The sequence below is a fragment of the Rhinopithecus roxellana genome, chromosome 7, assembly GCF_007565055.1.
Source record: "Rhinopithecus roxellana isolate Shanxi Qingling chromosome 7, ASM756505v1, whole genome shotgun sequence".
NCBI classification, from domain to species: Eukaryota; Metazoa; Chordata; class Mammalia; order Primates; family Cercopithecidae; genus Rhinopithecus; species Rhinopithecus roxellana.
The window spans coordinates 27,542,861-27,570,839 of NC_044555.1; the positions used below are offsets into that span (position 1 = coordinate 27,542,861).

Consider the following 27,979-nt stretch of genomic DNA (forward strand, 5'->3'; position numbering starts at 1 on the left):
TTCTCTCACTTCTTCCAGGTGCTTGCTTCAAAGTCATCTCCATGAAGCCTTTCCTATTTAAAAATTCCTACCTGCACTGCCATCATTCCAGATCCCCAGATCGGGCTCTATTCCTCGCCTTTTGAAGAACACTGATCAACTTCTAAGGTACAATTTGCTTACTGTGCTTATAGTCTGTTCTGGGTCTCAAGCTAGCAGAACATAAACACCAAGAAGACAAGGATCTTTCTTTTATCCACTGCTGTCTGACGTGCCTAGAAAGTGACTGGCACACAGCATGCAACAAATGTTTGTTGAATGCCTGCCAGAGCAGGCCAAAAAGATAAAATGATCAGAAAGAGGTGGGCAAATAGTTCCAGGCAGTGACAAGAGAAACCTTTTTCCCACCCTATCCTTTGTGGCTGCTGGGTGCAGGGGGCTCGGTGCAATTGACGCAACCCCCGCCTGCTGAGCCCTGATCTCTGGCTGGTGGTGTAATGGTAGACAAACTGCAGAAGTAAAATGGAATGAGGTGGAGGGAGAACAACTAAGATACAACCAGGATTCATGCGTGACTCAAAAGCTTGTTTTGATGGAGAAGGGTGTCAGGTACGAATAAGGTGTCAAGGAGATCCAGGAGTTGTGGTAGGGAAGAAATGGAGCTGTAATGGGGGAGGTGCAGTGAACAAGGTGTCTACAGAGTATCCGCAAAGCAGCTGGCATACTGGAGAAAGAAGACAACAGTTGTGTTCAAGCCTCAGCTGCTGTAGTGGTGTGACCAGTGGACTGCGGTGTGGAGTGTCTAGGATACTCTAGAGCAATAATGGGAAAGTTCCTGTGGTGGGAAAAACTTTCCACTTGACAGCATCACCACTAGATACCAAAGGGAAAATACCTCTGTCCTCAGTGTCCTAGTGGGGAAGAAGAAGAAACTGGAAGGATGAGGTCACCCAAGCAGAGCAGGCCAAGAAAATAAAATGATCAGAAGGAGGTGGGCAAGGGCATATACTGTGCCCAGGACCAGGAACTACTGGCCCAGGAGACAGCAGATGTGGGCACAGGCTGTGATGGCAATCAGGCCAGTTCAGAACAGGTTGAGCTATTCCTTACACTCAAGTTTGAGTAGAAGAGTGAGGGATCTTGTTTCTAATAAGGTAGATAAATTATTGTCTGGTTAGTTGAGGGACAAAAGTATGAATGGATTCCTCAGGCACCAGAAGCCAGTACAATAGAGGAAGGCAAAGATGTGGCAGTGGTCAGACTGGTGCTTTCAATCGTCTGGAGCGCTCAGCGAAGACCAAGGACAGAGCACGGTAGCTCTGCAGTTCTGGTGGGGCTGGTGTTGGGCCTCCTGCAACCTGCTCTAAGCGATGAACACCCCTCAGTCCCCATTGCCAGCTGTCTTCTCCAAGGTAGGAGGTTGAAGATCAAGGGGAATACAGGCAGACCTGGGGCTGAGGGGGGCAGCGTAAGACAAGCAAGGGGCTTTTCCTCTACTGAGGTTCTCAAATATTTCCATAAAAATTGCAAAGTATGCCTGCAGGCACTGGCATTCAGCAGAGCTGTTTAAGACACCCCTGCAGCAAGGAAATTGAACTAAGAGCACCACATGCATTCCTGGTGCTGGGAACCATGACTACAAAAGGCTGCCCATGGTCTGAGTGCTTTGAGCCAGGTGGGAGGGGATCTGCCCTAAGGACATAAGGCATACTGGCCATGCCCTAGCAGCCTGGTCACAACTTTCCTCTTCACAGAGCAGGGAGTTAGGACATGGAGAAGGTGAGAATTGAACCCAGCTCAAATTAATAGTCACATGGACCCAAGTACCTGCTCACTGGCCTCACTGGTGCCTCCATCTCTTCGGAGGCAGAGAGGGCAGGAAGAGGTGGCAATTACATTTTCTTTGCCCAGAAAACTGGCAGGTGTGGTGGGGCTGAGCCCTCTGAGTTACCATCTGAACTAGACAGTTCCAGGAAGTCCCTTCCTTACCTGGAACCAGCAGGGCAGGCGACGTGGGAGTTATTAATTCTTTATTAGGATTCAGGTTTCAAACAAGGTAGAAGGCAGTGGCAAGAGGGGTTCAGGTAGGGGGATGATGAGGGAACACCAGACTTGGCTAGCTGGGCCACTGCCAGAAGCCAAATGGGAACCCTGGGCTGGAAGGGGTGTGGAGAGGGATGGACAGGGGCCGGCCTAGAGGAGCAGACGGGGGTCAGCGGATGGTGTATCGGACATAGGGAACCTCGACATCCTCGCCACTCTCGTCGTTACAGCACAGCTCAAGCACCAGCGCCCGCACGTGGCGGCCCAGTTTTCGCTTCGACACACGGCTCACAATCTCTGTCATCCTGGGGACAGGGGGATGGGAGCATAGGGTCAGGAGGGCAGAAAGCAAGAGAGGATGGGCAGGTAGGTGGGGGCAGTGAACTGGAGTGGGACAGCTGGATATTGAGGTTCCCCAACCCATACAGGGCCTCCCCCAGCCTGGCCAGTGGCCAACTCACGGCTGATCCAACCGTTCCTTGAGCTTGGCAGCTGGCATGAAGAAGGAATAGAGCATGGACACGCCCTGGGACAGCATGGTGATCTCTAATTTGTGCTCTGTCTGGAGAGGTAGGGGGAACAGCAGGGTCATGGGGGTGGACAGGCCAGCAAGTCACCTTGCACACCTCGCCCCCCAAGGTGGGGTGAGAGAGAGGGAGGGGCCTTACCTTAAAGTAGTCGAGGAACTGTTTGAGGGTCATCTCGTCACCATTAGGCTGCAGCCCTTGTACCTCAAAGCGATCCCACAATGTCCACTCTTGGTTATAGTACTGCAGGACAAAGAGGGGAGTGTAAGATGGAGACCATCCCAGAGGGTCCAGCCCCCATCTGTCTCCATCCCCCTCACCCCCATGGAGACGTATTCAGTCAGATCACAATCCTCTTTTGTTCGAAATCCTCTTGTGGCTCCCATCTCACCCCAAGCACTGAAATTCTGTTTTCTTCTCATCTCCTACTCTCCTCAATCTCACACTCACTCTGTGGACTTTGAATTTCTCCAACTTGCCAGGCACACCCCTATCTTGGTACCCTTTCAAGAACTGGTCCCTCTGCCTGGAATGTGTCCCCACTCACCACCAAGCCTGCACGGTTTGCCCCCTCACATCCTCCAAGTCTGATCTCAAGTGTCATCTTTTCAGCAAGGCCTTTTCTGACCATCTCACACAAAATCTCAAACACATCCCCTCGCCCCCTGGTATTCTCAAGTCCTCTTTATCTTTTTGAGATGGAGTCTTGCTCTTGTTGCCCAGGCTGGAATGCAGTGGCACGATCTCGGCTCACTGCAACCTCCGCCTCCCAGGTTTAAGTCATTCTCCTGCCTCAGCTTCCCGAGTAGCTGGGATTACAGGTGCCCACCACCATGCTCAGCTAATTTTTTGTATTTTCAGTAGAGACAGGGTTTCATCATGTTGACCAGGCTGGTCTCGAACTCCTGACCTCAGGTGATCCACGTGCCCTGGCCTCCCAAAGTGCTGGGATTACAGGTGTGAGCCACCGTGCCCAGCCTCTTTTTATCCTTTTTTGATTCCAAGATCATTTAATAGGTTATTTATATAATCTACTTGAGGAACGTAACTTAGAAGAGTACCTGCACACAACAGGTGCTCAATAAATATTTGAGTGAATTCATGCATGAAGCAAGCAAAGCACTTAAGCGTAGGAAGCATCCAATAAATTTTGGCTGCCATTATTGTGTAGTTAATAATACTAATAATCTCCCAGGACACAATTCAAATATCCCATCTTTTTGCATGTTCTCAAACAATATGATTAATAAATAAACGAAAAAGGATGCATAAAAAGGGTAGGTACACATAGAAACCCTCATCTGGTGACAGGGTATGACGTGAATTAGAACCAGAATCTACACAGACATACCCCACCCAAACCCCACTTCTTATGCGGGCCCCCACCTGGTGACGTGGTGCAGCAAGGGGTTCAGAGAAACCGAAGAAAGGCAGGGCCAAGTTGAGGAAACCATTCTTGTAGGAGTCAAGCTGTCGGTGCCCCTGCACAACCTTGTACAGCTCCAGACACACAAGGCCAACCACGGCTGCTGTGGTCGTGGCAATGGCTGGGATGATCTTCCCTGCAATCAGCTTGCTCTGAGAGACAGGAAGGGACAAAAGGTGGTAGTTAAGTACAAGAGCCTCAGGGTCTACAGAGGGGCTGAGTGTGGACAACTCAAACCTGGAGGAGGGTGGAACATCAGGTCTACATTCCCCTCACCTTGTGCCGGTCTGCAGGAGGAATGTCATAGTTTTCAGCCCGGAGGTTGGATGCAGCCACAATAAAATCCATATGAAAGTTGCTGTCATCATCCTGTTATGAGTGGGGAGGGTGTGAAGGCAGTGGGGAGAGAATTAGATAAAGAAAATGTGTATCCACTGCAACTGCCTGCTGGAGTCTCCAGATCACAAAGGGATGGCTGGGAACACTTACTCATTCAGAGCCATGTGGCAGGCCCACGATCTGATCCCCACAAAGGCCCAGGGCTGTCTCCAGATACTCCTCCTGTTTTTCTCCAGCCTGTCTATGCTTTGCCCATCCTCCCTTCCCTGTCCTGGGCCCCCACCCTGTACCTTCTCAAAGTCAATGGGGTACATCTTGAATCCAGGGAGCCTGTCTGGGCTGGGCAGAGTAGCTTTGAGCTCCTCTAGACGACTGTCATCTGCATGAAGAGAGGGACACTGTCAGCCCTTTAGATCCCAGGCTAAGGTTTGAGGTGGAAATGGGAGCCCAGGGTGGGGCAAAAGGTATTCAGGTAGAAAAAGGATTTGGAAAGGAAAGACATCCTGGGAGAGAAAAGGGGCAAGGAGGAGAGGTAGAGAACAGAATACAAACCTGAAAAACACAGAGAAAGAGCTGAGGCTATCAAGAACGATCTCTCTAGAGACACTAAGGAATGGAAATGAAAGAGTTAGGAGAAAGTGGAGATGGAGAGATCAAGATGGGAAACATAAAGATCTTGGGAAGAATGATGTAGAGCGAGATGGGGGGAACACAGAGGATACAGGGAGGAAAAGGGGAGTAAAAAAGATATATGGAGGGGAAGTTGGGGGGAATGTACAGATGTGGACATAGAGAAAAGATATGGGGGGAGAGGGAGAAGATATAAAAGGGGAGAGTGGGGGTATACAGAGGGTGAGACAGGTGGGAGGAGAAATATATGAAGGTGATGAGAGATATGGAAGGAAAGATTGGAAGACGTACATAGAGGAATATGAAGGAGTAGATATTTCAGAAGGAAGATGGGGACCATGGAAGGGGAAATGGGAGAAGATCTATGGAGAGCAAGAGGAATGAGATATAAGGAAGGTAAATGTAGGGGGCATTACAGGGTTACAGAAGCATTATATACAGAAGGGAGGGATGGTGAAAAAATATGTAGATGGGGTGGGGCCGGGGTGTCAGTAAACCACAGCCCCAAACTATGGAGGGTGAAGATGCATAGAGAAACATGGGGATAGATGTACAGATGGGGGCAGATCTGGAAGGAGACAAGGCAGGAAGGTATCACGGGAGAGAGACCACTGGTAGAGATCATACGTCTTAGATGAACAGATCAAGAAGAAAGAACAAAACTAAGGGAAATACACAGAGCAAGAGTAAAACAGCAAGTTCTCCTGAGGGCCAGAGAGTGGAGAGGAGGAGGGAGGGAGACAATTTGCCTCAACCTACCCTCTTCATGTCAAAGGGAGGCTCAAAGGAAGGTGTGGGTAAACCTCAGGCCTGGGGTCACAGAGCAGAGCAGAGCCAGGGGGAGAGGACTGGTGGGGAGGCTGGACTAGGCCAGGGACATTTGGGGGTGACTACTGGCCAACTGGCCAAACACCCTCACCAACAGAGGCATTGGCGCTCTGCAGCTCCTGGTCAGAAACATGGATCTTGACGCCAGACTTGGGGGTGAATTCGGGGACCTGCACAGACTGCAGGAGTGTGGCCACAGCAGCTCGGTCCTGAGAGCCTGTCAGCCCGTAGGTCTGGGCAAACAGGTTGGCAGCAGCCATCACATAGTCCAGATGCAGGGGCTAGGAGAAGGCAGGGCAGGGAAGGGTGAGCACATCAGCCCTTGAGTGGGGAGCCACCACCTCCTTCCCACCTACTCACCCTACCCTCCACCTGACCCCAGAAGACCCTAGAAAGGAGACTTACGTTGTTGACATCAAAGGTGAGCGGGTGTGGACAGCGTTTGGGCCCAGACCAGAAAGGGGCTCCTGAGCTTGTGAGCTAAGGGATGGAGAGATTTTTGAGAACAGGATCTGAGAGTAAAGGCCTCTATGACAATCTTGGCACTTCACCTAGGCCCCAGAGGTGCCCCCAACTCACTATCTCGGGTTGGGCACTCGATGGGGACTGGAGCCAATCACAAAATACCCCAACTGTAGAGTCCCACAGGTTGAACCACAGATCTGGCTGAGAGAACAACTACCAATCCCTGGGTAGTGATTTTGTGCTAGACAGCCCATCATTTAACAAACTCATGGATTACCAGGCATTGTACTAACTTCATATTAATAAATACCAGTTAATCCTCCCCAAACCCCCCATGACGTAGATCACTATTATTTCTACTTCACAGACAAGGAAACTGAGGTACACAAAGAAGTTACATGATTTGTTCAAGTAGAGTTTGGATTTGAACCCGAACCCGTATTGATTCCTGTGCACTTAACTCCAGAATTTCTCCCCCATAACCCCTACAGCCCTGACTGGGAATCAGGTATGACGCAGCCCACACCACAGTCAGGGTAAACAGCAACCAAGCCTCTTTGCTCAAAGGAACTAGGGTGAGGAAAAGGCAGGTTAGGGTCAATCACTCTTCTCAGATCCCCATGCCTCAGGGCACCTGCCACAGCTGGACTCCGCAGTGGGAGGACCCACACTGCAGGCTCCCATTTCAGGGAAATACATTCTGCCAAATGGACCCAACAACTGGGCATTACCTGGTCAGGAGGGAAGTTGTGCAGCAGCTGCCGGATGTTGTTTGAGTACTGGGTGTGCCAGTGGTGGCAGGCCCAGGTCACGCAGTCAGCCCAGGTCTGTGGTCGCTGCAGCACCAGGCTGCGCTGCACAGCCTCCAGCACCTCCAAGGGCTGGGTGCCTGCCAGCCGCAGTGTTCGCTCCACAAACTTGGGGTCTCTATCAGGAATCGAAGAGGACAGAGGACAGGATTACACGTCAGCCTCAGGAGTGGGCTCCAGAGCAATCTTATTTTCTCCATGGAAAACTAGTCCCGACCCCAAACAATACGAGGCCCAAGCAGCCACTCATTCATGTGAAAAGTGTGCCTGGTGCCAAGTGTTACTGTGATGAGGAAAGAGGGCGGGATGCCTTGGCTGGTGGACAAGGATAGGGCGAGAGGGCACTGGAGTTACTCACGTGAGGTACTGGTTGACATTTTCTGCTGGCTGCTTGAAGAGGCCTTCAAACTCATCCCGAGCCCACTGCAGACATAGCAAACAGATTACATGTGGCCACAGTTGACAAAATGGGTTTCCGCAGGCATTATTAGAAGGACCATCAGTGAATAAACCAAGTACAAGGCTCACAGCTACTCTGGAAGTGGGGAAGCTCCCCAGCCTTCCCCATTTCCCCACCTCAATTGAAAAACCAGGCCAGGCGCAGTAGCTCACACCTGTAATCCCAGCACTTTGGGAGGCTAAGGTGGGTGGATCACCTGAGGTCAAGGGTTCGAGACCAGCCTGACCAACATGATGAAACCCCATCTCTACTAAAAATACAAAAATTAGCCGGGCATGGTGGCAGACGCCTGTAATCCCAGCTACTCGGGAGGTTGAGGCAGAGGAATCGCTTGAACCCGAGAGGCGGAGGTTGCAGTGAGCCGAGATCATGCCATTGCACTTCAGCCTGGGCGACAGAGCAAGACTCCGTCTCAAGAAAAAAAAAAGAAAAACCAATGAACTTGATTTGGGCAGTGGTTACAATAGTGCTGTGTATATGGAAAACTGTTTTGTTTTGTTGTTTGAGACAAAGTCTCACTCTGTCACCCAAGCTGGAGTGCAGCGGCGCAACCACAGCTCACAGCAGCCTTGACCTCCCAGGTTGAAACAATCCTCCCACCTCAGCCTCCCGAGTAGCTGGGACCACAGGCACATGCCACCACACCCGGCTCATTTTTAAGATTTGTTGTAGAGACAAGGTCTTGCTATGTTGCCCAGGCTGGTCTTGAACTCCTGGGCTCAAACGTCACTCCTTGGCTTCCTGAGTGCTGAGATTATAGGTGTGAGCCACCGAGCCCAGCCTAAAAATATATTAAGATCTGCGTACCAGGGCGGGCGAGGTGGCTCACGCCTGTAATTCCAGTACTTTGGGAGGCTGAGGCGGGTGGATCACCTGAGTCAAGAGTTCAAGACCAGCCTGACCAACATGGTGAAACCCTGTCTCTACTAAAAATACAAAAATTAGCCGGGTGTGGTGGCAGACGCCTGTTAATTCCAGCTACTTGGGAGGCTGAGGCAGGAGAATCGCTTGAACCTGGGAGTCAGAGGTTGCAGTAAGCCGAGACTGTGCCACTGCACTCCAACCTGGGCAACGTGAGCAAAACTCCACCTCAAAAAACAAACAAACAAACAAAAACAAACAAAACAAAAAACTGTGTACCTTATTCTAGATATGTTATGCCTCCATAAAAAAGAAAAACTTCAACTAAGTGTATCTTACCACAATTTTTAGAAAAGAAAAAACTCAGACCAAACCAAAAATGATCCCTATCCAGGCCCCGAGGACTCGGCAGAAAACAAGACAGAGGCTGGATACAGCGGCTCACACATGTAATCCCAGTACTTTCGGAGGCTGAGGTAGGTGGATCACTTGAGCCCAGGAGTTTGCAACCAGCCTGGTCAATGTAACAGGCACGCGTGTGCGCACACACACTTCCCAGGAGCTGAAGGTTGCAGTGAGCTATGACTGCCAATGCACCTCAGCCTGAGTACCAGAATGAGACCCTGTCTCAAAAAATAAAATAGCAAACAAGACAGAGGTTCTGGCCTCTGAGAGTTCCTAGGACAGTTCGCAGTCATTAGCGAGGTGGTTTGGGGTGTACAGGTGTGAGAAATTCATGTTCAGATTCCAGCTATGCCACATATTACCTAGTCTGGTGACTTCAGGCACACAGGATAACATCTTTACCTCTGTGCCTCATCTCTAAAACAGATGTTACAACAGTGATACCTACTTCATGGGGTTGCTAGGAAGAAATGAGCAATTACGTATGTATTTAAAGCTTGGTTAAAACAGTGCCAGGCACATGGTAAATGCCAAGTGGTTCACAACTGTCCTGTGAGGTAGATGCTACTGTCATTCCCATTTTACAGAACAGGAATCTGAGGCACAGAGAGGTCACACATGACCTAGTAAGACTGTGGTGGGTGCACAAATACAAACATACCCACTCTGGAACTGCAGTGTCAGAAGGGAGAAAGTGACAGATGGAACTGGTTTTTTTTTTTCCCCTTCCCTATTTTGTTCCCACCCTCATACTCCTACTATTCTAAATGGTTTGGCCTCAAACACTGCACTAAGAATTATTCTGACAGCACAATGGTAATCCCTAGGTTCTGTTTCTTGGCCTAGGTGGTAGTCACTTGTGTGTTCACTTTGTAAAACTTCAGCTAGATCAAGCTTGTCTAACCTGTGGCCCATATGCGGCCCAGGATGACTTTGAATACTGCCCAACACATATTTGTAAATTTTCTTAAGACATTATGAGATTTATGCACAGATCTTTTTTTCTTTTATTTTTTCAGCTTATCAGCTATCGTTAGTGTTAGTATATTTTATGAGTGACCCAAGATAATTCTTCCAATATGGCCCAGGGAAGCCAAATGATTGGACACCCCTGAGCTAGATAATATGTGCACTGTTCTGTAGGTACATGCACCATATACACAGAATCATTCTGACAAACCAGCTGTTAAACTCATTTTAAGTAACAGCTGGGGAGAACCTGAATATGGACTATTAGAGACAAATAAATAACTGGAAGAGATGGTAAGAATGATTGTTAATTTTGTTGAGCATGAAAGTGATGTTTCTGTTAGATAGAAGTAGTTCTCAATTGGGAGTGATGTGGCACCCCTGGGGACATCTGGCAATGTCTGGAGACATTTTAGATGTCATGATGGAGGGGGAGTGCTATTGACATAAGAAGTCAGGAATGCTGAGAAACATCCTACAGTGCACAGGGCATCCCCTCTCCCATGACAAAGAAATAACCAGCCCCAAATGTCAGCAGTGCTGAAGCTAAGAAACTCTGTTCTATAGCAACATATCCTCACTTGGCAGAGGCACTGAAATAGCAGGGAGTAAAGGCTGTAATGTCTGTGACACATTTAAGCACAAAGAAGAAAAATCTATATATATCTAAGAAGAAAATGTGGCAAAACATTAAGAATTGTTAAATTTAGGTGAGGAATGGTATTTGAGTATTCCTCATAATATTCTTAATATTTGTCTATGTGTTGAAAAAAAATTCAAAGTAAAAGTGAGAAAAGAATGAGTCATTCTAGAAACCTAGGCTGCCTGGTGGGAAGAGAGGGAGGGAGGTTTGGAGAAAAGGTACATCTTACACTTAGGCACGCAACATCTGAAGGCAAGGCAAGGGCCTGGGGGCAGAGAGGCAGCGGCCTGGCCAGATGCCCAGCCTCTTTCCCTTCTCCCACAGCTTATCACCTGCAGGGTGTGCTCGATGGCATTAGGGAAGTTCTTCAGGGTACAGATGGGGATAGACTTCTCAGGTGGGTCCTGGCTGGAACTGTACGACTCTGTCAGGAAGGGGATCACCACCTGCACGTTGCCTTTGGTGCCCAGTGTGCCTGACTCCAGCAGTGGCTTCCGGTAGTAGACGCAGCGGCGGTCCATGTACATGCCTGCGGGGAGGACAAAGCGACAGCCGGGAAAGGAACATTAGGAGAGGACAGGAAGATAGACACTCCTCTTGGTATATACACACAGAAACACACACAACTTTGCCCTTGACCACCTCACCCGCCTCCAAACTCACGGGCATCCACGTTGTCCAGGGCATTGGCCACGCCATCTAGGTTTTGGAAAAAATCGTCATCATAGATGCGCTCTGTGTCAGGACCCACACGGTTCTGGTGGCTTGTCACCCGGATATGTGGATTCATCTGGCGCACAGCTGCGGCAGCCGTGTCAGACTTTAACTTCTAAAGGGTTAAGAAAGTGCAGTTCCAGGGTGGGGACGGGGGAACAGAGCTCACTTATCTGTGCATTCACCCAACAAACATCTTTTTTTTTTTTTTGAGACAGGGTCTCTCTCCATCACACAGGCTGGAGTGCAGTGGCATGATCACAGCTCACTGCAGCCTCAACTTTCCAGGCTCCAGCCATCCTCCCACTTCAGCCTCCCAAGTAGCTGGGACCACAGGTGTGCACCACCATGCGTGGCTAATTTTTGTATTTTTGGTAGAGACAGGGTTTTGTCATGCTGCCCAGGCTGGTCTTGAACTCCTGAGGTCAAAGACCTCGGCCCCACGAAGAGCTGGGATTACAGGCGTGAGCCACCACACCTGGCCCAAACATCTATAAAGGGTTGCCTGCCTGAGATGGATTTACTTAATGCTGGGGAAGACCCAGGCCCTGAGTTAGGAGGCTAGCAGGAGAGATGGTCTGTGACAATGCCACATGGCCAGGATGATGACGCATGTGGCAGGGGATCAGTGGAAAGGGAAGCTGTGGACAGGAACAGACTGGAGACAATGGGCCAGACATCTGTTCTTTCATCTAACACCTACTATTTTTTCAGGTAATAGCACCCAGGATTGATATAGACTCCCCCAACCAGCACTAGGATGCTAGCACACAGACAAGCAGGATCTTTGCAAAGCCCAAGGTGGGCCACGTCCCTCCTCTGCTCAGAATCCTCCCCTGGATCCCACCTCCACTTACCGTAAAAGGAGTTGGCTCCCTGACCCTCCCACCTCAGGATCTTTGCGTGGGCTCTTCCGCAGCAGAGGGCGCTCTAGTCCCTCATATCCTTGAGGTCTCTGCAGAACTCAGGCCTTCCTTAACCACTGTCATCAATACTACAAACCATTCTCCCTGACACCCTGACTTCCCTTGTCTGGTTTTTGTTGTTTTCTTTGAGGAGCACTCATCACCAACATTAACTATATACCTCACGATCGTATTGTGTCTATTGTTTGCTGTCCGTTCCCCTCCCCCTTCAGGAATCTTGTTTTATTCCTTGGTATATCCCCAATACCTAAAACAGTACCTCAGTAACTATTTGGTGAATAAATGAAATGAATGAAAGGGGGAATAAATCCTGGGTAAGCAAAAATGACACTGTTCCCTACAGAAGGCTTCTCAGAGATCCCTGCATAACCAACCCAGTTTCCATATGGACAGAGAAGTGTAAGCCTAGGAAACTGAAACTGCAACCCTTGGAAAGGCCTGCTTCCAAGGTCCACCCTTGGCTGGAGTCTGGGAACTTGGAATTCGGGAAGAATCCCACCACTCCCTACCTGATATCAGTGGTTCACTGTGCCTAAACTGTTCTTACAAACAATACAGTTTATGCTAAACACCTTTCCTTCTGGGAGTCTGGAAATTTTGGTATGTGCCAGGAAGGGGGCGCCCACATGACCAGCCCTAAGTAAAAGAGATGGTGCTGAGTCTAACAAGCTTCCCTGATTGGCAACATTTCACGATAGTGCTGAGTCTAACAAGCTTCCCTGGTTGGCAACATTTCACATCTTGTTACACTTTGTTGCTGTTATTCCTGTAGTTACTGTTGCTACTGGGGAAATAAAGGCCGCCTTGTTTAACTCCCGCAGGGAGAAGACTCCTAGAAACTTGCACCTGGCTCCCCCAGACTTCACCCCACCAGCCTTTTCCCTTTGCTGATTTTGGTCTGTTTCCTTTTGCTGTAATAAATTGTAGCCACAAGCACGACTGTATGCTAAGTCCCATGAGTTCTCTTGGTGAATTGAGCTTGAGAGTGGTTTTGAGGACCCCAGACATACCGTCCCAACCAGCACTAAAAGGTCAAGGCAAAAAAAAAAACCAAAAAAAACAAGATACAGAAGCTGGGAAAGGCTTCTGGCCGAGGTGGAAAGATCTCTGACAGAAAGAATGGGAACAAGAAAAAGGAGGGGCGAGGTGAGGTGGTTCACGCCTGTAATCCCAGCACTTTGGGAGGCTGAGGCAGGCGGATCACCTGAGGTCGGGAATTCAAGACCAGCCTGACCAACATGGAGAGACCCTGTCTCTACTTAAAAAGCAAAATTAGCCGGGCATGGTGGCGCATGCCTGTAATCCCAGCTACTCAGGAGGCTGAGGCAGGAGAATCACTTGAACCCAGGAGGCAGAGGTTGCGGTGGGCCAGAGATCACGCCACTGCACTCCAGCCTGGGCAATAAGAGCGAAACTCTGTCTCAAGAAAAAAAAAAAGAAAGAAAAAGGAGGAAAGTGAGATGACAAAGCCCCACCTCCTACCCTACTCACCGTGACATCCCAGGGCCGGAAAAGAAACTGTCGATTCAGATTTGACTTCTCAATGGTGTCCATGTCTGTAACGATGATTTCTCCACCCTCCCTGCAGCCCAGCCCAATCATCGCAAAGTTCTTGAGCAGCTCACAGCCAATGGCCCCCGCACCCACCTAAGAGGCAACCAAGAAGACAGGCAGAGGCTTGTCAGGGTGATGCAGGTTAGTGTGAGGCTACCCATCACCCCTCACTCCCGAGAGATGGGAAGAGGGGCTAACACCACATCTTCAGGTTCCAGGACTCTAAGAAATGACACGCAGTCATGTGAGGAAGGAGGCACCAGAGCGGGAAACGAGGGATGCACTGGGCTTCCCTTCAAGATAAGGAGAATGGCAAAGGGAATGCCCCACAGGTTGCATTGAAATGCTGAAGGAAGCCCCAGGGCAGATGGTCAGAGGCCAAGGTGAGGGGAGCAGGCATCCAAGGGGACCACTCACCAGGAAATACTTCTGCTTGCCCAGCTTCTCTTGCAGGTCTGAGCCAAACACAGCCACTTGCCCATCATAACGGTTCTGGCGCTAAGGAATGCAAAGGGAGGAGGGTCAGAGAGAGGCCTCCCCAGAAATGCCCCCAATGATGCCCTCCCCACAGGTCCCACCCACATACTGGGAGGCACTTGTCCTCCGTGAGGGCCTCTTTGTCCTCAGGGAGACACTCAAGGGCATCAAAGTATAGCCACTGCATGATGGGCATGAACTTCCCGGAGCAGGCCTGGAGAGGGGAAGGGAGAGAGGGGGTGGTCAGTGGTTAACAGGGGCCTGACACAGAGAGCAAGTGATGGAGTCAGGGAGGCACCTGGCCCACCCCAATCCTGCCTCTCCCAACCCATGCTGACCTTCATGACTTCCTGGGCAGCCAGGCCCCCAATGAAGGCGTTTATGGGTGCCAGATCCCCAGCAGCAACATATGCCAACTTCCGGATGAGGTCCTCGTCCAGATTCTCTTGCTGCACTGCTGGCAGGGCTCGAGCATTCACAGCCTGTGCTAAGGCCACCAGTTCTGTTGCATCCTCCTGGTGGGCCAGAAAGAACCAAAAGAAGATCTGTCAGGCCACAATGAGGGCAGGGAGTGTGGACAGGCAGAAGCATGGTGGGCCTTCAGTGCCAGGCATGTCTGCATTGGCTGGCTTGCCCACCCACCCACCTCATTGCGGGGCCGAGGTGGCCGGCCGTGCTGAGCACAGAACCGGTGCAGGGCCTGGAAGCCAATGTGCAGCTGGGCAGGGTGAGAAAACTTGGCGAAGTCTGTCATCACAAAGTCAGGTTCTGCCAGTGAGGCCACCAAGGATTTCTGTGGCGGGGGAAGGGGGAGGTCATCAGAACCAGAAGAGAGGAATGGAGAACTCGGGAATGCCTAGAACTATCCCACATAGCCCACTGTTCCCACTGACACACTCACAAAGCTAATCTTCTTAGGTACTTTGACCTGACTGACGATGCCTCCACGGATATAGTCGGAGAAGTTGGAGGTGTCACAGATGCTAAAGGTATAAGGACCTACAGAGGGCAGGAAGAGAGCTATCAGTCTACCCATTCTCCCTAAAATCCACAATCCCTGCAAGATAAGGAACCTCCTGCCCCGACTCAGCTCAGACATCAGACGCCATCTCCCCTCTGCTCCAGGCTCCACATGGACATCAGAAACCATCTCTCCTGTGCCCCAGACTCAGCTCAGACCCCGTGAGACCCTGTGTCCCTGGCTCCAAGTCTACACGGGAAGACCTTATCTGCTTCCCACCCAAATCAGCTCACACACAAGTAGATCCTCTGATCTGCCCTGTTCAAACACCAGAGACCTTTTCCCCCTCAGCTCAGATATCAGGGACACATTCTCCCAGGAATAGCTCGAACACAACACCTCTCCCCCATGCCCACCAGCTCTTATTGGACCCCACGGGATTCTGTCTGTAGTTCATCTTAAACAATAGGATGTGTCTCCCCAATCTGAACCAAGGGCCACGTCTCCTCCCTTCAACTCCCCAGCCAGAACCCAGGAACATATCTCCTAGCTCCCCTCTGCTTCCCCCATGGTCCCAGCTCACCCAGGACTTTGATCTCCATGGGCTGATTTCCGTTGAGTTCAACCATGCCCTGTACTTCTGAAAAGGAGACAAAGTCCCCACTTTCAAACCCGTGTCGGGCCTCATCCAGGCAGGTGACCACACCAGGGTTGTCCTGGTTAAAGGAAGAGTGAGTCTCAGAAACACGCCCAGGGTACCAAGAGCAGATAGGAAGGACTACCACAGCCCACCTGCCCGCCAGGAACCCTAGGGCTGGTCTCCTTACCTTGGTAACCATAGAAACCATAGCACTGAGCGGCTGCTCCCCATTGGAATCTGTGAGGATCATTTCCTCTCCAAAGTCACAGAAGAGCTGCCTGTAGGGGGAAGCAATAGGGCTGATGCCCGTGTCCCATGCACAAACAGGCCCCACAGGTCCCTCAAGATGTAGTGAAAACTTGCTGAGCAAACTCAGCCTATCACTGCTGGGATGTAAGATGGTACTTGTGCCACATGAGGAGAGATGAACACAAAGAACCCAAAATCTGGGTAGCTGAGGGACGAGGGCAGGGAGAGCCTAGAGGTCTTGGCCTGGGCCTGGTAGGAGTTGGAGGAAAAGGGGACAGGGAGGGGGGTGGGCCGCCACTCACCCAAACAGGCCCCTTGTGTCTGCCACCACCAGCTTGATGCCACGGCTGTGACAGAACTCACCCACTCGCAGCTGGTCCTCCAGGGGGGTGTTGGTGAGCACCACCACCTGTGGAGAGATGGAGGCTCAGGCCCAGCACTGGGGTGAAGGGGAGAAAATGGTGGAGGGCTGATGTGAAGGACTCAGGCAGTCCTCCAGGCAGACACATCCAGGCTTTGCTGGGTCAGCCTCTTTCACAAACACACAGCACCTACTGTGCATCAGACTCTGTGGGGGTCAAAAATGAACTCCTGGACTATACCAGGAAAGGTGAAGAGGTAGGTGGGAGGACGGAGTTTGGAGAAGAGCTGACTCATTTATTTGACAAACACCCGCTGCTGTCTGCCTGCCATGCCCTGTGAGACATTGGAGTAAAACTCTGTCTCCAGCCAAAGTCTGAGCTCACTCCTACCACACCCACCTGCTTCCAATTCCCAAGACAATGCCTGCTCCGCATGATCTTTGGGATTTTGCTCTCTGCCTGAATGTCTATCCTTCCCCACCAGGGTGAGCTCCTACTCCTCCATCCGGATTTAGCTGCAGTGCCCTGGCAACCTGGGATACCCCAGGGCCGACTCTCAGCTTCCAGAGCACCTCTTTCTGGCCTGGACTTTTTAATTAACAAACACCCATCCAGTTCTTACGTGCCAGCTGCAATTCCACGTGTTTAACCCTCACAAAAAGTGGTAGCAGTGCTGCTACCACGCACTGACTATGAACAGGAAAACTAAGGTACAGGAAATGAAGCAACCTGCTTGAAGTCACACTACCAAGGCTGGAGGCCCGCAGCAAGGCAGTATGGCTCCCTCCACAGTCTGTGCCCACAACCACTATGCCGGACTGTCTGTACACATCTTCCCCACTTGAAAAGGCAGGGCCAGGCCGGGCGCGGTGGCTCACACCTGTAATCCCAGCACTTTGGCAGGCCGAGGCAGGCGGATCACAATGTCAGGAGATCGAGACCACCTTGGCTAACATGGTGAAACCCCGTCTCTACTAAGAATACAAAAAAAAAAAAAAAAAAAAAAAAAAAATTAGCCAGGTGTGGTGGTGGGCGCCTGTAGTCCCAGCTACTCGGGAGGCTGAGGCAGGAGAATGGCGTGAACCCAGGAGGCGTAGCTTACAGTGAGCCGAGATCGTGCCACTGCATTCCAGCCTGGGCGACAGAGCAAGACTCTGTCTCAAAAAAGAACAGAACAGAACAGAACAGAAAAGAAAAGGCAGGGCCAGAGGCTAACTGCTGCCTGCATACTCTAGTCCCCCAGCACAAAACCTAGGATTCAGGCCGACCCATTAAATCAATATTGAACACCACTGAACAAACCAGAGATGGGCTCTGAGAGAACTGGGCAGAAGGCTGGGTGGTACCCCCAAGATACCTGGAAACCACTAAGGAAGTCCTCAACGAGGGGTCCAGTGTAGGCAGTGACAGGCACATAGCTGTTGAGCTCAGCGAGGCGGGGCTGTGATACCTCGGCCCGGTTTTTACCAATGTCCTCCTCCCGCAGGTAGAACTGTAAGGGTGTGCAGTAGGGAAAAAGGTGAAATGGCTGAGGCACTGGGAACGGTGGTGCCTCGGGAAGGGGGGAAGGGGGAAGGGTGCTAGGAAGAGGTACCTGGGAGGAAAGATCAGCCCACTGGGCAGTGCCCTGGTCATGTAGGGTGACAGCCTTGACCCCACCAAGGATGATGTTCTTAGCAATCTCCACGCCCAGGCCCCGCAGGCCTGATACCAGGACACTGGATGTCTGGAGCCGCTTCATTGCCTCATGGCCCAACACATACCTGCCAGGTTAGGGGGTACTCTAGGTCAGGGCCTGCCCCACCCAACCCTATCCTCTCAATGTCCCATTCCACACCCCTCGGCCCAGCCTTGGCCCCACTTACAGCTGCCGGGAGTAAAGGCCCTCGTCTATGTCTGCTTCACTGCCGTTCTTGGCCATTCCCTAGGGATAGAGGGAAAGAACAAGTTCAGGGAGACACACAGGAGTGGAGCATGGATAGACAGGCAGTGATACAGAAGACTTTCCCACCCACCACTTCGTCTGCCAGTCTCCAGGGAGAGGACACTCACGTTGGTTGGTACCGAGGGCACTTCGGACAACACGGACTGGGCAGGGGAGCAGTTAGAACCCGGCTTTGGATCAGGCCCGGACACGCGACGTTTCTTGGACAGCGGCGAGCTGGACATCTGGAGGAAAAAAAGAAGGACAGAGGTGACCCTGGGGCACATGGGTACCGTTTTTCTGTTTGTTAGTAGCAACTGTGGGGGAAGGGAAGACAAGTATTAGTACCCCAATTTTACAGCAAAAAGGGGACAGGCACAGAAAGGTGAGGACTTGCCCAGGGTAACACAGTGGTCAGAGCTAAGATCTGAACCCAGGTGGTCTGATTTGCAAGTCCACACTGCTGACCACTAAGCCATTTGCTTCTTCCCAACACAGGACAATGAGGGAGAGACTCCAATCCTGGAGTGAAAGGAATGACAAGAATGTACTTGTGTAGAGGTCAGGGGAAGGATGTGGATTCAGGACAGACCTGGTTTCAAATCTTGAGCCTGCCACTAACAGGAATAATTAACCACCGTGGGTCTCAGTTTTCTCACCTGTGAAACAGGGGTGATAATACCACTTACCTTCCCCATGGGGTTATCGAGATGATAAATAACACAGAGCACAGAACCTGGCACAGAGTAGGTAGGCAGTAACAAGCAGCCATTCTCCTCTCCCTTAATCCCAGGGATGGCGGCGGGAGAGGGGAGTGCAGGAGGGAAGTGAGGCTTGGACATCCATCAGGGTGGCATGATGGCAGGAGCAGTAACTTGCTGAGAACCCAGTCCCCAGAGGGGCTCACGGAGGGAAGTTTTATAAAGCCCAACCCTGCCCCCAGCTTTGGGAGGGGAAAACCGACACGGACCAATAAAAGAGGTTGCAGCAAGGGAGAAAACAAACACATCCCAAGCCTCATCTGCATGTGGACTCCCTTTAACAGGTTAACCACAATGATAAATGAGTATGAGACTTATTAGGAGTCCTCCCCGTGCCAGATGCCATAGTAAGCACTTCTCTAAGCCTTGTCTCACTGTGTCCTCAGGGCACTCCTGGGGGGTTTGGACTGCTATCAATAATACCCCCCAACTTTAAACTGAAGGAAAAAAATTCACTCAGTGACGTTCAGTGACCAAGGTTCCCACACAGTAGCCGAGATGGGACCAGACCAGGATCTGCTGACTCTAGAGCCCAAGCTGCTTCCTCATGTTATCACGTTTCATCCCCTCCACGACCCTGACCCAGCAAGGCAGAGTTTAACGTCCTTGCTGGACAATGAGAAAACGTGAGCTCACGCGGTGAAGTAACTCGCCCAGGGTCAACTGCTAGGTCCCAGAGACAGAATAATACAGCCTCCTATGGAAGTGAAATCTGGTGGTGCGGGTGACTGGGTCCAGATGTTGGAGATGGGAGGACCCAGCGTCACTTCCCCTCACCCCCAGTGCTCCTCTAGGCACTGAGTCTTCTGTTCACACAAGTCCTCCTACACTGAGACTTTTATGACACTAAGTATCCCAATGTACCTAAGATTCCATCTTGGCACCTGTCACTAGCACCAACCACAATGACAAGAGCTCCCTACTATCTACCAAGAGCATACTGCGTGTCAATCAAAGAGGAAAGGGCTTTGTCTAATCTTAACAATCCCCATGACCCAGATAACCCTATGCCCAAATCACAAATGAGAAAACAAAGGCTCAGAGAACCCCATTCACTCGCCCAGAGGCATGCAGCTGGTGGGGGACTGTTTGCCAAACGCCCCTGGGCTCAGGGCCCAGTCCAGAGGACTAAGAAATGGGAGATGAGGGGAGGCAGGAGGCTGGTTGGAGCCCCTGAGATAGCCAGGTGAATTGCTTGGAATGCTAAGAGCCAACCTGGGTAGCAAGAGACTTGGTGAGTTAGTAGAGACAAAGGTGAACCATATTTTCCATTTACTGACTCTCTGACTGACCTGGGGTAGAGATCTCATTTCCTCTGAGCCTCATTTTCTCCAAAAGCTGGGACAAACGAAACTGTCTTCAAGGGGCTGCTGGCAGGGTTAAAGAAGCCAAGGTCTGTGGTCAGAACTCACTGACCTGAGGATGTGAGTTCCTCCCTGGGCACCTGTAGTGGCCTCCATTACTTAGTTATCTCCTTGCCTTGTCATTGGTCAGTTTGTTTGGGACACGCCATTTCCTCACTCCGTAAATTAGAGATGATCCAGGTCCAGAGAGCACTTGAACTTCTAGACATTTCCCCTCTGGATCCCTAGTGCAGGCAGCAAGGTTCTAAGAAGTTTCAGATGATTGTTCAACTGGATTTCGACTGCAAAGGTTTGGAACAGCCCTGTCTCAAGGCAAGCAGGAGTCTGGGACAGAAGCTCTGGAGAGGAGCTAAAGATCCCCCACCCCCAGCAGAAAAACAATCTACACCCTTCCTCCCTCAACATTTGCTCAGGCCCCCACTATAACATACACACTGTGAACTGTTTGGCAAAGCTGAGCTGCAGCTTAGTTTCTAAACATACCTGAGTCTCCAAACTGAAGATTTTCAAGCGTAAGCATTCTCTATTCTCAAACCAGAGGGTTTGAGGGAGGAGTCTTGGAGGTGTGAGAGGAGGCAGGTTAGCAGGATGGAGAAGCTAGGGCATAGAGAAGGGGAGCTGGAGCATGTCAAGCTTTCCGGGAGGGGTTAACTGAGAAGTCCATGGGAACGTGAGACGAAAATCAGGAAGTGGGTGTCTAAGAGCAAGGAAGCTCTGAGACAAATGGGAAAGGAGATGTTAGAAGTCCTGGGAGGGAAGGGACTAGGCTAGGGTATTAGGAAGACTCAAATTTTGGATCTCTGGAAAAGGATCTTTTGGAGAAAGGCTGAAAAATTGCAGTGGAGGCCCCCAGAGCCTGCAAAGAGGTAGGAGGACAGTTGCTGGGCCCCATGGAAGCTGCAAAGGGAATGGGTGGGGGATTCTAGAGTCTGAGGAGGCAGCAGGAAGACATTGGGGTCTGGGGGGAGGGGTAGTCTCCATCAGGAGGATGTTGAGGCTCTGGAGGTCTCTGGAGACAGATGCTGGTAGCAGAGAGAAATCTTCAACCAAAAATAATAGATAGGGACATGCAAGAGGAGAGCTGTATCTGACATTCCTACTACAGAGTCCCAGGAGGCTGTGAGGGTGGATGGTGAGGAGCTGGGAGAGGTTTCTAATGGAACACAAAGGCCCTGTGTCAATCTCTGACAGGACATGCTAGGTATCACAGCTGCTCTGAGGGGGTGGAAAAGGGAAGCTGGGCCCAGATAGTTCAGGCCTTAAAAAGGTTAGTAAGCAAACACTGGCTAGGTCCCCAAATGGGGTTGGGTTTCTCTGACCAATTATGTAGGACCCCATGGAGGCGCTGAAGGTAGATGCTAAGAAGAGGGTTTTCTACTGCGGTAGAAAACAAGAGTGCCATGGCCGGACACAGTGACTCACGCCTGTAATCCCAGCACTTTTGGAGGCCGAGGCGGTGGATCACCTGAGGTCAGGAGTTCGAGACCAGCCTGGGCAATATGGTGAAACTCCATCTCTATTAAAAATACAAAAATTTAGCCAGGCGTGGTGGTGCATGCCTGTAATCCCAGCCACTCGGGAGGCTGAGGCAGGAGAATCGCTTGAACCAGGGAGGTGGAGGTTGCAGTGAACCGAGATGGCGCCACTGCACTCCAGCCTGGACGACACAGTGAAACAACTCCGTCTCAAAAAAAAAAAAAAAAAAGAAAAAGAGAAAGAAAAAAGAAAACAAGAGGGCCTGTGGGTGGAAGGGACATCTGACAATGATCCTGGGGTCCAAGGAGTCTGAAAGCAGAAGCTGAAAACCCCTGACTGCAGACATTAGGGACCTTGAAAGTATCTGAGGGCAGATTCTGAGGCCTGATGTGAGGATAAGGGATCTTTGAAAAAAGCAGCTAGAACCCGGGTTGTCTTTTGAAGGCAGAGGCTGGGTCTAGGGTGGGGTAGGGGAGGCGAGTCTCTGATGGAAGGGGCTAGAAGCCAAACGGGACTGCAAGAGCAGATGCCCGCAGGGGCTCTTTGATGGAGGATTATGTATCCAAACAGTTCCTCCCTGGTATCTGGTGCACTGGAAGGTTCTGGGGGTTCAAGGTGCCTGATGGGGAAGATGCTGAGGCCTCTCAGTAGTCTCTGAATACTGGGAGTATGAAAAGCGAGAAATTCCGTAAAAGTAGAGAAAGTGTCAAAGGACGGAGTCTAGGAATTGAAGTCTCTCAAGGCAGATGCTAAGAGGGGTCTCTGAGTAGAAATACTGGGCAGAGTCTCTGATGAAAGACGCTAGGGCCAGGGTGGGGTTAGGAGACCTGAGGTGCAGCGAAGAGGGTTCCCCGACACAAAGGCCAGGCCCAAATGGCCTTTCACAGGGTCTAGTACCCCTGGAAGCTCTGAGCGTGGCTAACATGTGTGTGGGATGGGGGGTCTGAAGGAAAATGCAAAAGAGGACTCTCTTACAGACATAAAGAGCCTATGGACCCCTTCCAGGTCTAGCCTGTCTTGGAAGCCTTGACGGCAAATACTGAGAGGCTAGGAGGCGCCTCAAAGGAGATTCTGGGGCAAGTCTTGAATGGCATTCAATGGTGAGAAGCTCTGATCAGCAATGCTGATCCCCGTAAATCTCTATTGGAGACTGGGGAGAGTTCTGATCTGAGATGCAAGGTTCGGGACGGAGTCAGGTCCCAGACTGGAGATGTTGGGCGTGAGTCTCTAAAAGCACATCGTGGGGGTCCGACTCCAAGGTCAGATTTTGGAACTAGAGGGATCCGGGGTGGTCCTGGCTGGGGAAAGTCGGCCCCGCCCCAGGCTCTGCTCCCCCTCTCTACTCCGCTGATTCCTGGCGCCCGAGTCACCGCGGCCCGCCCCGACAGCAGCGTGGCTCAGGCCCTTCCAGTGCCTCCCCGAAACCCCTGCCCCGGGCGAGGCGCAGTGAAAGGACGTTTTTTACCAATGCCGGTTCCCCGGGTCGCGCCGCCGCCAACTCCTCAAGGAGCCGAAGCCAAGCCCGGCCGCCACCCTCCTCCTTCTCCTCCTCCCCGCCGCCTGGGCCGCCTAGAATCGCCGCTGCCGCCTTCTCCTCCCCCGGCCGCTGTGGCTGTGGTTGTCCCTGCCACCTCCTTCAGCAGAGCCGCCGACACAAGATGGCGACCACTGAGCCTGGGGCCGGAACAAAACCTTGGGCCCCACCTCCAGAAACCCGGATGCAAGCGGGCCGCGCCTACTTATGAATCATGCATAAAGTTCCCGGTCCGGTTGCGATTCATTCGGTTAGAAGTGGAACAGTACCACCTGGTGGGCATTGTGGCAGTAACAACGAAAACAGGTAAAACAGAGGCCACGCCTCATGGAATGTGAATAATGAATGGTTGCAGCCAGGCTGTCATGGAAGCGAAGAAAAACCATTAAGGTCACGCTTCCTGATTATAAGTTATGCATAAAGTTGAGTGGTTGGTAGACTAACAACCAGCAACCAGAAAGCAGATGTTAAAACATGGAAGTCACACACCTCCATTCATGAATAATGATGATCTTGCAGGGGCCCGGAATCCAAGGAGACCCAGGCCACAATTTACTCATGAATAATGCATAAGACCCAGTGGGTTGGAATAAAAGGGGCACGCCCACCTATTGCTGCACCTAATACACTATAAGCAGGGAAATGGGGCTACTGCAGAGAAAACACACTCTCCCAGGTTCTGAATAATGAATTATGCTGCTGCAGTAGCTCAACCTGGAAACTCAAGAGAGGTCAAGAAAGGTTCCACCCAATTTATGAATTATGCATAAGGCGAAGAAACACCCAAGACTGCCCTACCCAGCAAATAGGGATTACGATGCTATAGCCAAGGCAAAGTGAGCACGCCTTCCTGTTCATGAATAATGAAAGATGTCACTGCAGTGTCACCAGAAAACCCAGGGGAAGTGTTCTCTCTGCCCCCGCCTCCCCTCCCCACACCTCCCTCCATTCTCCCCGCCTCAGGAACAAGGGCTGCCTTGGTCCAATCAAACCCAAACTCATTACATGTCTTTGGCAGGTGCCTCAGTTTTCACAACTGTAAAATGAGGATAGTAACAGAGCCCATCCACCTCATAGAGATGTGTTATTATGAAAATCAGATCACGCCTGTAATCTCAGCACTTTGGGAGGCCGAAGCGAGTGGATCACCTGAGGTCAGGAATTCGAGACCAGTCTGGCCAAGATGGTGAAACCCTGTCTCTACTAAAAACACAAAAATTAGCTGGGCGTGGTGGCGGGCGCCTGTAATCCCAGCTACTGGGGAGGCTGAGGCAGGAGAATCCCTTGAACTCGGGAAGCAGAGGTTGCAGTCAGCCGAGCTTGTGCCATTGCACTCCAGCTTGGGCGACAAGAGTGAAACTCCGTCTCAAAAAAAAAAAAAGAAAATCAGAGAATATAAATTATGGGATGAGTCTTAGAACGTTGCTGGCACAAGGCACTGTTAAAATTTTAAAACATTGTATATTAATATAAAGGTAATATGTTAAGATATGTAAATATATATTTACATTAATATAAAATTAATTATGAATACTCAGCCACAAGAGAAACCCCCAACTTGGGCCACTGCTTCCCCATCCATAAAACAGGAATAACAACAGCAACTTACCTTGCGATGGAGTTTAAATGAAGAAATAAGTAGAAAGGGCTTAGACCAATGCCTGGCACATATTAAGTGTTATATTAGTAGTAGTACTATTAAACGGCGGCGCGGGGCAGTGGGGAGGGGAGACATTATGGCATCTGGTTAAGACTACAGATTGCGGAACTAGACCCCAATTTGAATCCCGGCCCAGCCACTCACTGATTGTGTGACCTAAGGCAAATTACTTAGCCTTCCTGTGCCCCAGTTTCCTTATCTATAAAATGGGGGTAATAATAACCTACCTCCTAGGATTGTCGTGAAGATTAAATGCGCTAAGTAGCTAAAGGAGTGTAAGCTAATCTTATGATTATCCTCCTACCCATTATTCAGGCTTACAAAACGATTTGCCAAAGATCACACAACTGGAAAGGATCGATGGGATTTGAATCCAGAGCCCCGGCTGATTATCTGAGATTACCAGGCCACAAGAAATGAACAATGTAGGAGGCCACATCCCTTCGCTAGAAGCCAGGTTTTAACTCTGGTACCCGTAAGGGAAAGCTAACCGCGGATCATGCAGATAAAGCTGCAAAAGCCACGCTCCTCATGAATTAAGCACGGAACCCCTAGAAAAGCACTGAAAACTCAGAGTGCTACTTAACTTTTGCGAATCATCAATGAACTCACGTTTGCGCGGCAGACTTCAGAACGCCCCTTCAGCACGCTGATCCGCCCTTCGTGAATAACTCACAAGCCGATACCTTCCCTTCTGCGGACCAGGTGCGAAAGAGGCAAAAAACTGCCTCCTACCACAGCCCCACCTCCTTATGAATAATGAATAAAGCCGCGACCAAACGAAGGCCGGGTGGCGCCGCGTCGGCTCAGGAAGAGCCGGGCTCCGGCGTCCCTTCCCCAGCCTGAGCTGAGAGGCTCCTCTCCCTAGAAACATCTGGGCCCCCGACGTGTCCAGTCTCGCAGTCCTGAGCCTCCAGGCGCGTGGAGGACCTCATCACAGAGCCAGGGGTCACAAAGGCCTGACACCTCCACTATGCCACGTCGGTCCCGATTGTTCTCACTGTCACCAGGACCCCGTCCCGAAACAAGCCCTCCCCCAGTCCCGCCTTGACTTTAGTAACCTCAAACTTTGCTTCTCCCCTTGAAGAATAACCCAAATCCTGCTCCACGGACAAGGGTGCCCATACACGGACCCTAAGAATCTCCCCAAAACCCCCCAAACCCTGTCTCCGAGGGGTGCTCCCCAAAACAGACTCCCAAATCCCACCCCAGAGTCCCCAAACGGCACCCCCTAAGGGTCTCCTCAAAAGCAGACGCCCCCTAAATATCACCCTGGGCCTGGAGGCTCCAAATACGCCCATGAGGGGATCCCCGAAGTTGGGATTAGGAAAGCACCCTCCTCCAAATGCTGTCCAGAGGCTTGGGGGCACGGTGCTCCAGCTCACCCCCTGTGCCGGGCGGAAGCCTCGCCTTCCTGCCAAAGATGAGCTGAAGCCACGGGGCAACGGAAGAGCAAACCACCTCCGTCGTACAAGAGAAGCCAGAGTTTGCGCGGAGCTCGGAAGCGCGGGGCCTTGGAGAGCCCGGGGTCTGGGATGTACCACAGATGTTCTGCTAGAGGGGCGTCGGTCCCTGCTCCCGCGTCGCTGGTGCCCATTTCAGACCCAGATGCCCCTACAGGTTGTGGTACGGCCCAAATGCGCGCGGCATGCTGGGGGTGGTAGTCCTGTCTGGCCAGTGCCTGGTGCACGTGGTGGGCATCAGCGTCCAGAATATGGGAAAATGTAAGCCTGGGCTATGGAATGCCGGAGCCGTGCTCTGTAGGGTGGGAAAAGGAAACGGAATGTGTGGGTGCCTCCACATGGAAAGACACACCCATCCTACAGATGGGGAGACCGAGACTCAGGTGGCCAAAATAGTTCATTTGACATGGGCCAGGTGCTGGAAATTCTTCCTTGAGCTCATGGAGCTGACATTCTAGCAAGAGACACAGACCATAAACATAAAAATAAGTGAAATTATAGTTTCACATACAAATCCGTATTATAATAGATATCTGTGACTACACACAGTAATATAAATTATGTATATACAATCATGTGCTGCATTACATTTCGGTCAACGGTCCTATAACACAGAAAATTTTACTGTTATCTTTTCCATGTTTACATATATTACCATAGTAGAGACGGGATTTCGCCATGTCGGCCAGACTGGACTCGAACTCCTGAGCTCAGGCTATACGGCCTGGCCTGCTCCGCCTCCCAAAGTGCTGGGATCACAGGCGTGAGCCGCCGCACCCGGCAAAATTCTTCAGCCTTTTAATAAATGGAGTCTTGGCCGGGCGCGGTAGCTCACACCTATAATCCCATCACTTTGGCAGGCCGAGGCAGGATGATTGCTTGAGCCCAGGAGTTCAAGACCAACCTGGGCAACAAAGTGAGACACCCCCACCCCCCATCCCCCTCCACACACACCGTCACCACCACCAGGAAAATAGACAAAGGAGAGGGAGAGGGAGGGTGGAAGAGAGGGTTGTACTATTTTGCATTGCCTCCAGCAATGTATGAGAGCGCCTCTTCCTTTGCAGCTTCACCGAGGATATGGCTTTTTTTTTTTTTTTTTTTTTTTGAGACAGAGTCTCACTCTGTCGCCCAGGCTAGAGTGCAGTGGCATGATCTCAGCTCACTGCAACTTCCACTGCTTCCAAGCAGTTCTCCTGCCTCAGCCTCCTGAGTAGCTGGAATTACAGACGCCCACCACCACGCCCAGCTAATTTTGTGTATTTTTAGTGGAGATGGGGTTTCACCATGTTGGCCAGGTTGGTCTCAGGTGATCCACCTGCCTCAGCCTCCCAAAGTGCTGAGATTACAGGCGTGAGCCACCGCGCGCAGCCTAACACTAGCCTCTTAAAATAGACATCTTTTATTTTTTCTAATATCTAGAAAAACTTTAATAAGAAAGGAATTAACTTAAAGGAATCCTTGGGAGTTTGGTAGAATGCATTTAGAAAAACCATCTGGGCCAGGCGAGGTGGCTCACGCCTGTAATCC

At 51.0% G+C, this 27,979-nt stretch overlaps 1 protein-coding gene across 11 annotated transcripts; it reads right to left on the minus strand.

The window, feature by feature from the left end:
- Positions 1 to 1,992: 1,992 nt before the first annotated feature.
- Positions 1,993 to 26,625, minus strand: UBA1 (ubiquitin like modifier activating enzyme 1). 11 transcript variants are annotated; one of them, XM_030933571.1, is made up of 28 exons: positions 23,258 to 23,775; positions 20,800 to 20,913; positions 20,245 to 20,597; positions 18,320 to 18,436; positions 18,133 to 18,191; positions 17,862 to 18,030; positions 17,625 to 17,759; positions 16,208 to 16,314; positions 15,844 to 15,934; positions 15,600 to 15,732; positions 14,957 to 15,054; positions 14,702 to 14,848; positions 14,394 to 14,570; positions 14,165 to 14,269; positions 13,996 to 14,076; positions 13,516 to 13,671; positions 11,048 to 11,213; positions 10,717 to 10,913; positions 7,405 to 7,469; positions 6,969 to 7,164; positions 6,178 to 6,252; positions 5,864 to 6,053; positions 4,605 to 4,693; positions 4,252 to 4,344; positions 3,936 to 4,127; positions 2,691 to 2,792; positions 2,484 to 2,584; positions 1,993 to 2,327 (listed from the first exon to the last, which is right to left on the minus strand). In XM_030933571.1, the coding sequence occupies exons 3-28, from the start codon at positions 20,260 to 20,262 to the stop codon at positions 2,192 to 2,194; spliced, it is 3,195 nt and encodes a 1,064-aa protein (XP_030789431.1). In that variant the 5' UTR covers positions 20,263 to 20,597; positions 20,800 to 20,913; positions 23,258 to 23,775; the 3' UTR covers positions 1,993 to 2,191. The 11 variants fall into 11 exon arrangements, with proteins under 11 accessions (XP_030789431.1, XP_030789433.1, XP_010364423.1 ...); XM_030933573.1 differs by lacking the exon at positions 20,800 to 20,913 and having other exon boundaries at positions 20,245 to 20,319; XM_010366121.2 differs by lacking the exon at positions 20,800 to 20,913 and having other exon boundaries at positions 20,245 to 20,322.
- Positions 26,626 to 27,979: the final 1,354 nt, after the last annotated feature.

Excerpts from the sequence above, each read along its gene's own strand:
- UBA1 (XM_030933568.1), bottom strand. The coding sequence starts at position 19,033 with ATGTCCAAGCCTCACTTCCCTCCTGCACTCCCCTCTCCCGCCGCCATC. Across the intron at positions 4,694-5,863 it reads GAGCGCCAATGCCTCTGTTG|ATGACAGTCGTCTAGAGGAG; the intron begins GTGAGGGTGTTT and ends CTCTTCATGCAG. Across the intron at positions 2,793-3,935 it reads TTGCTGCACCACGTCACCAG|TACTATAACCAAGAGTGGAC; the intron begins GTGGGGGCCCGC and ends TTTGTCCTGCAG.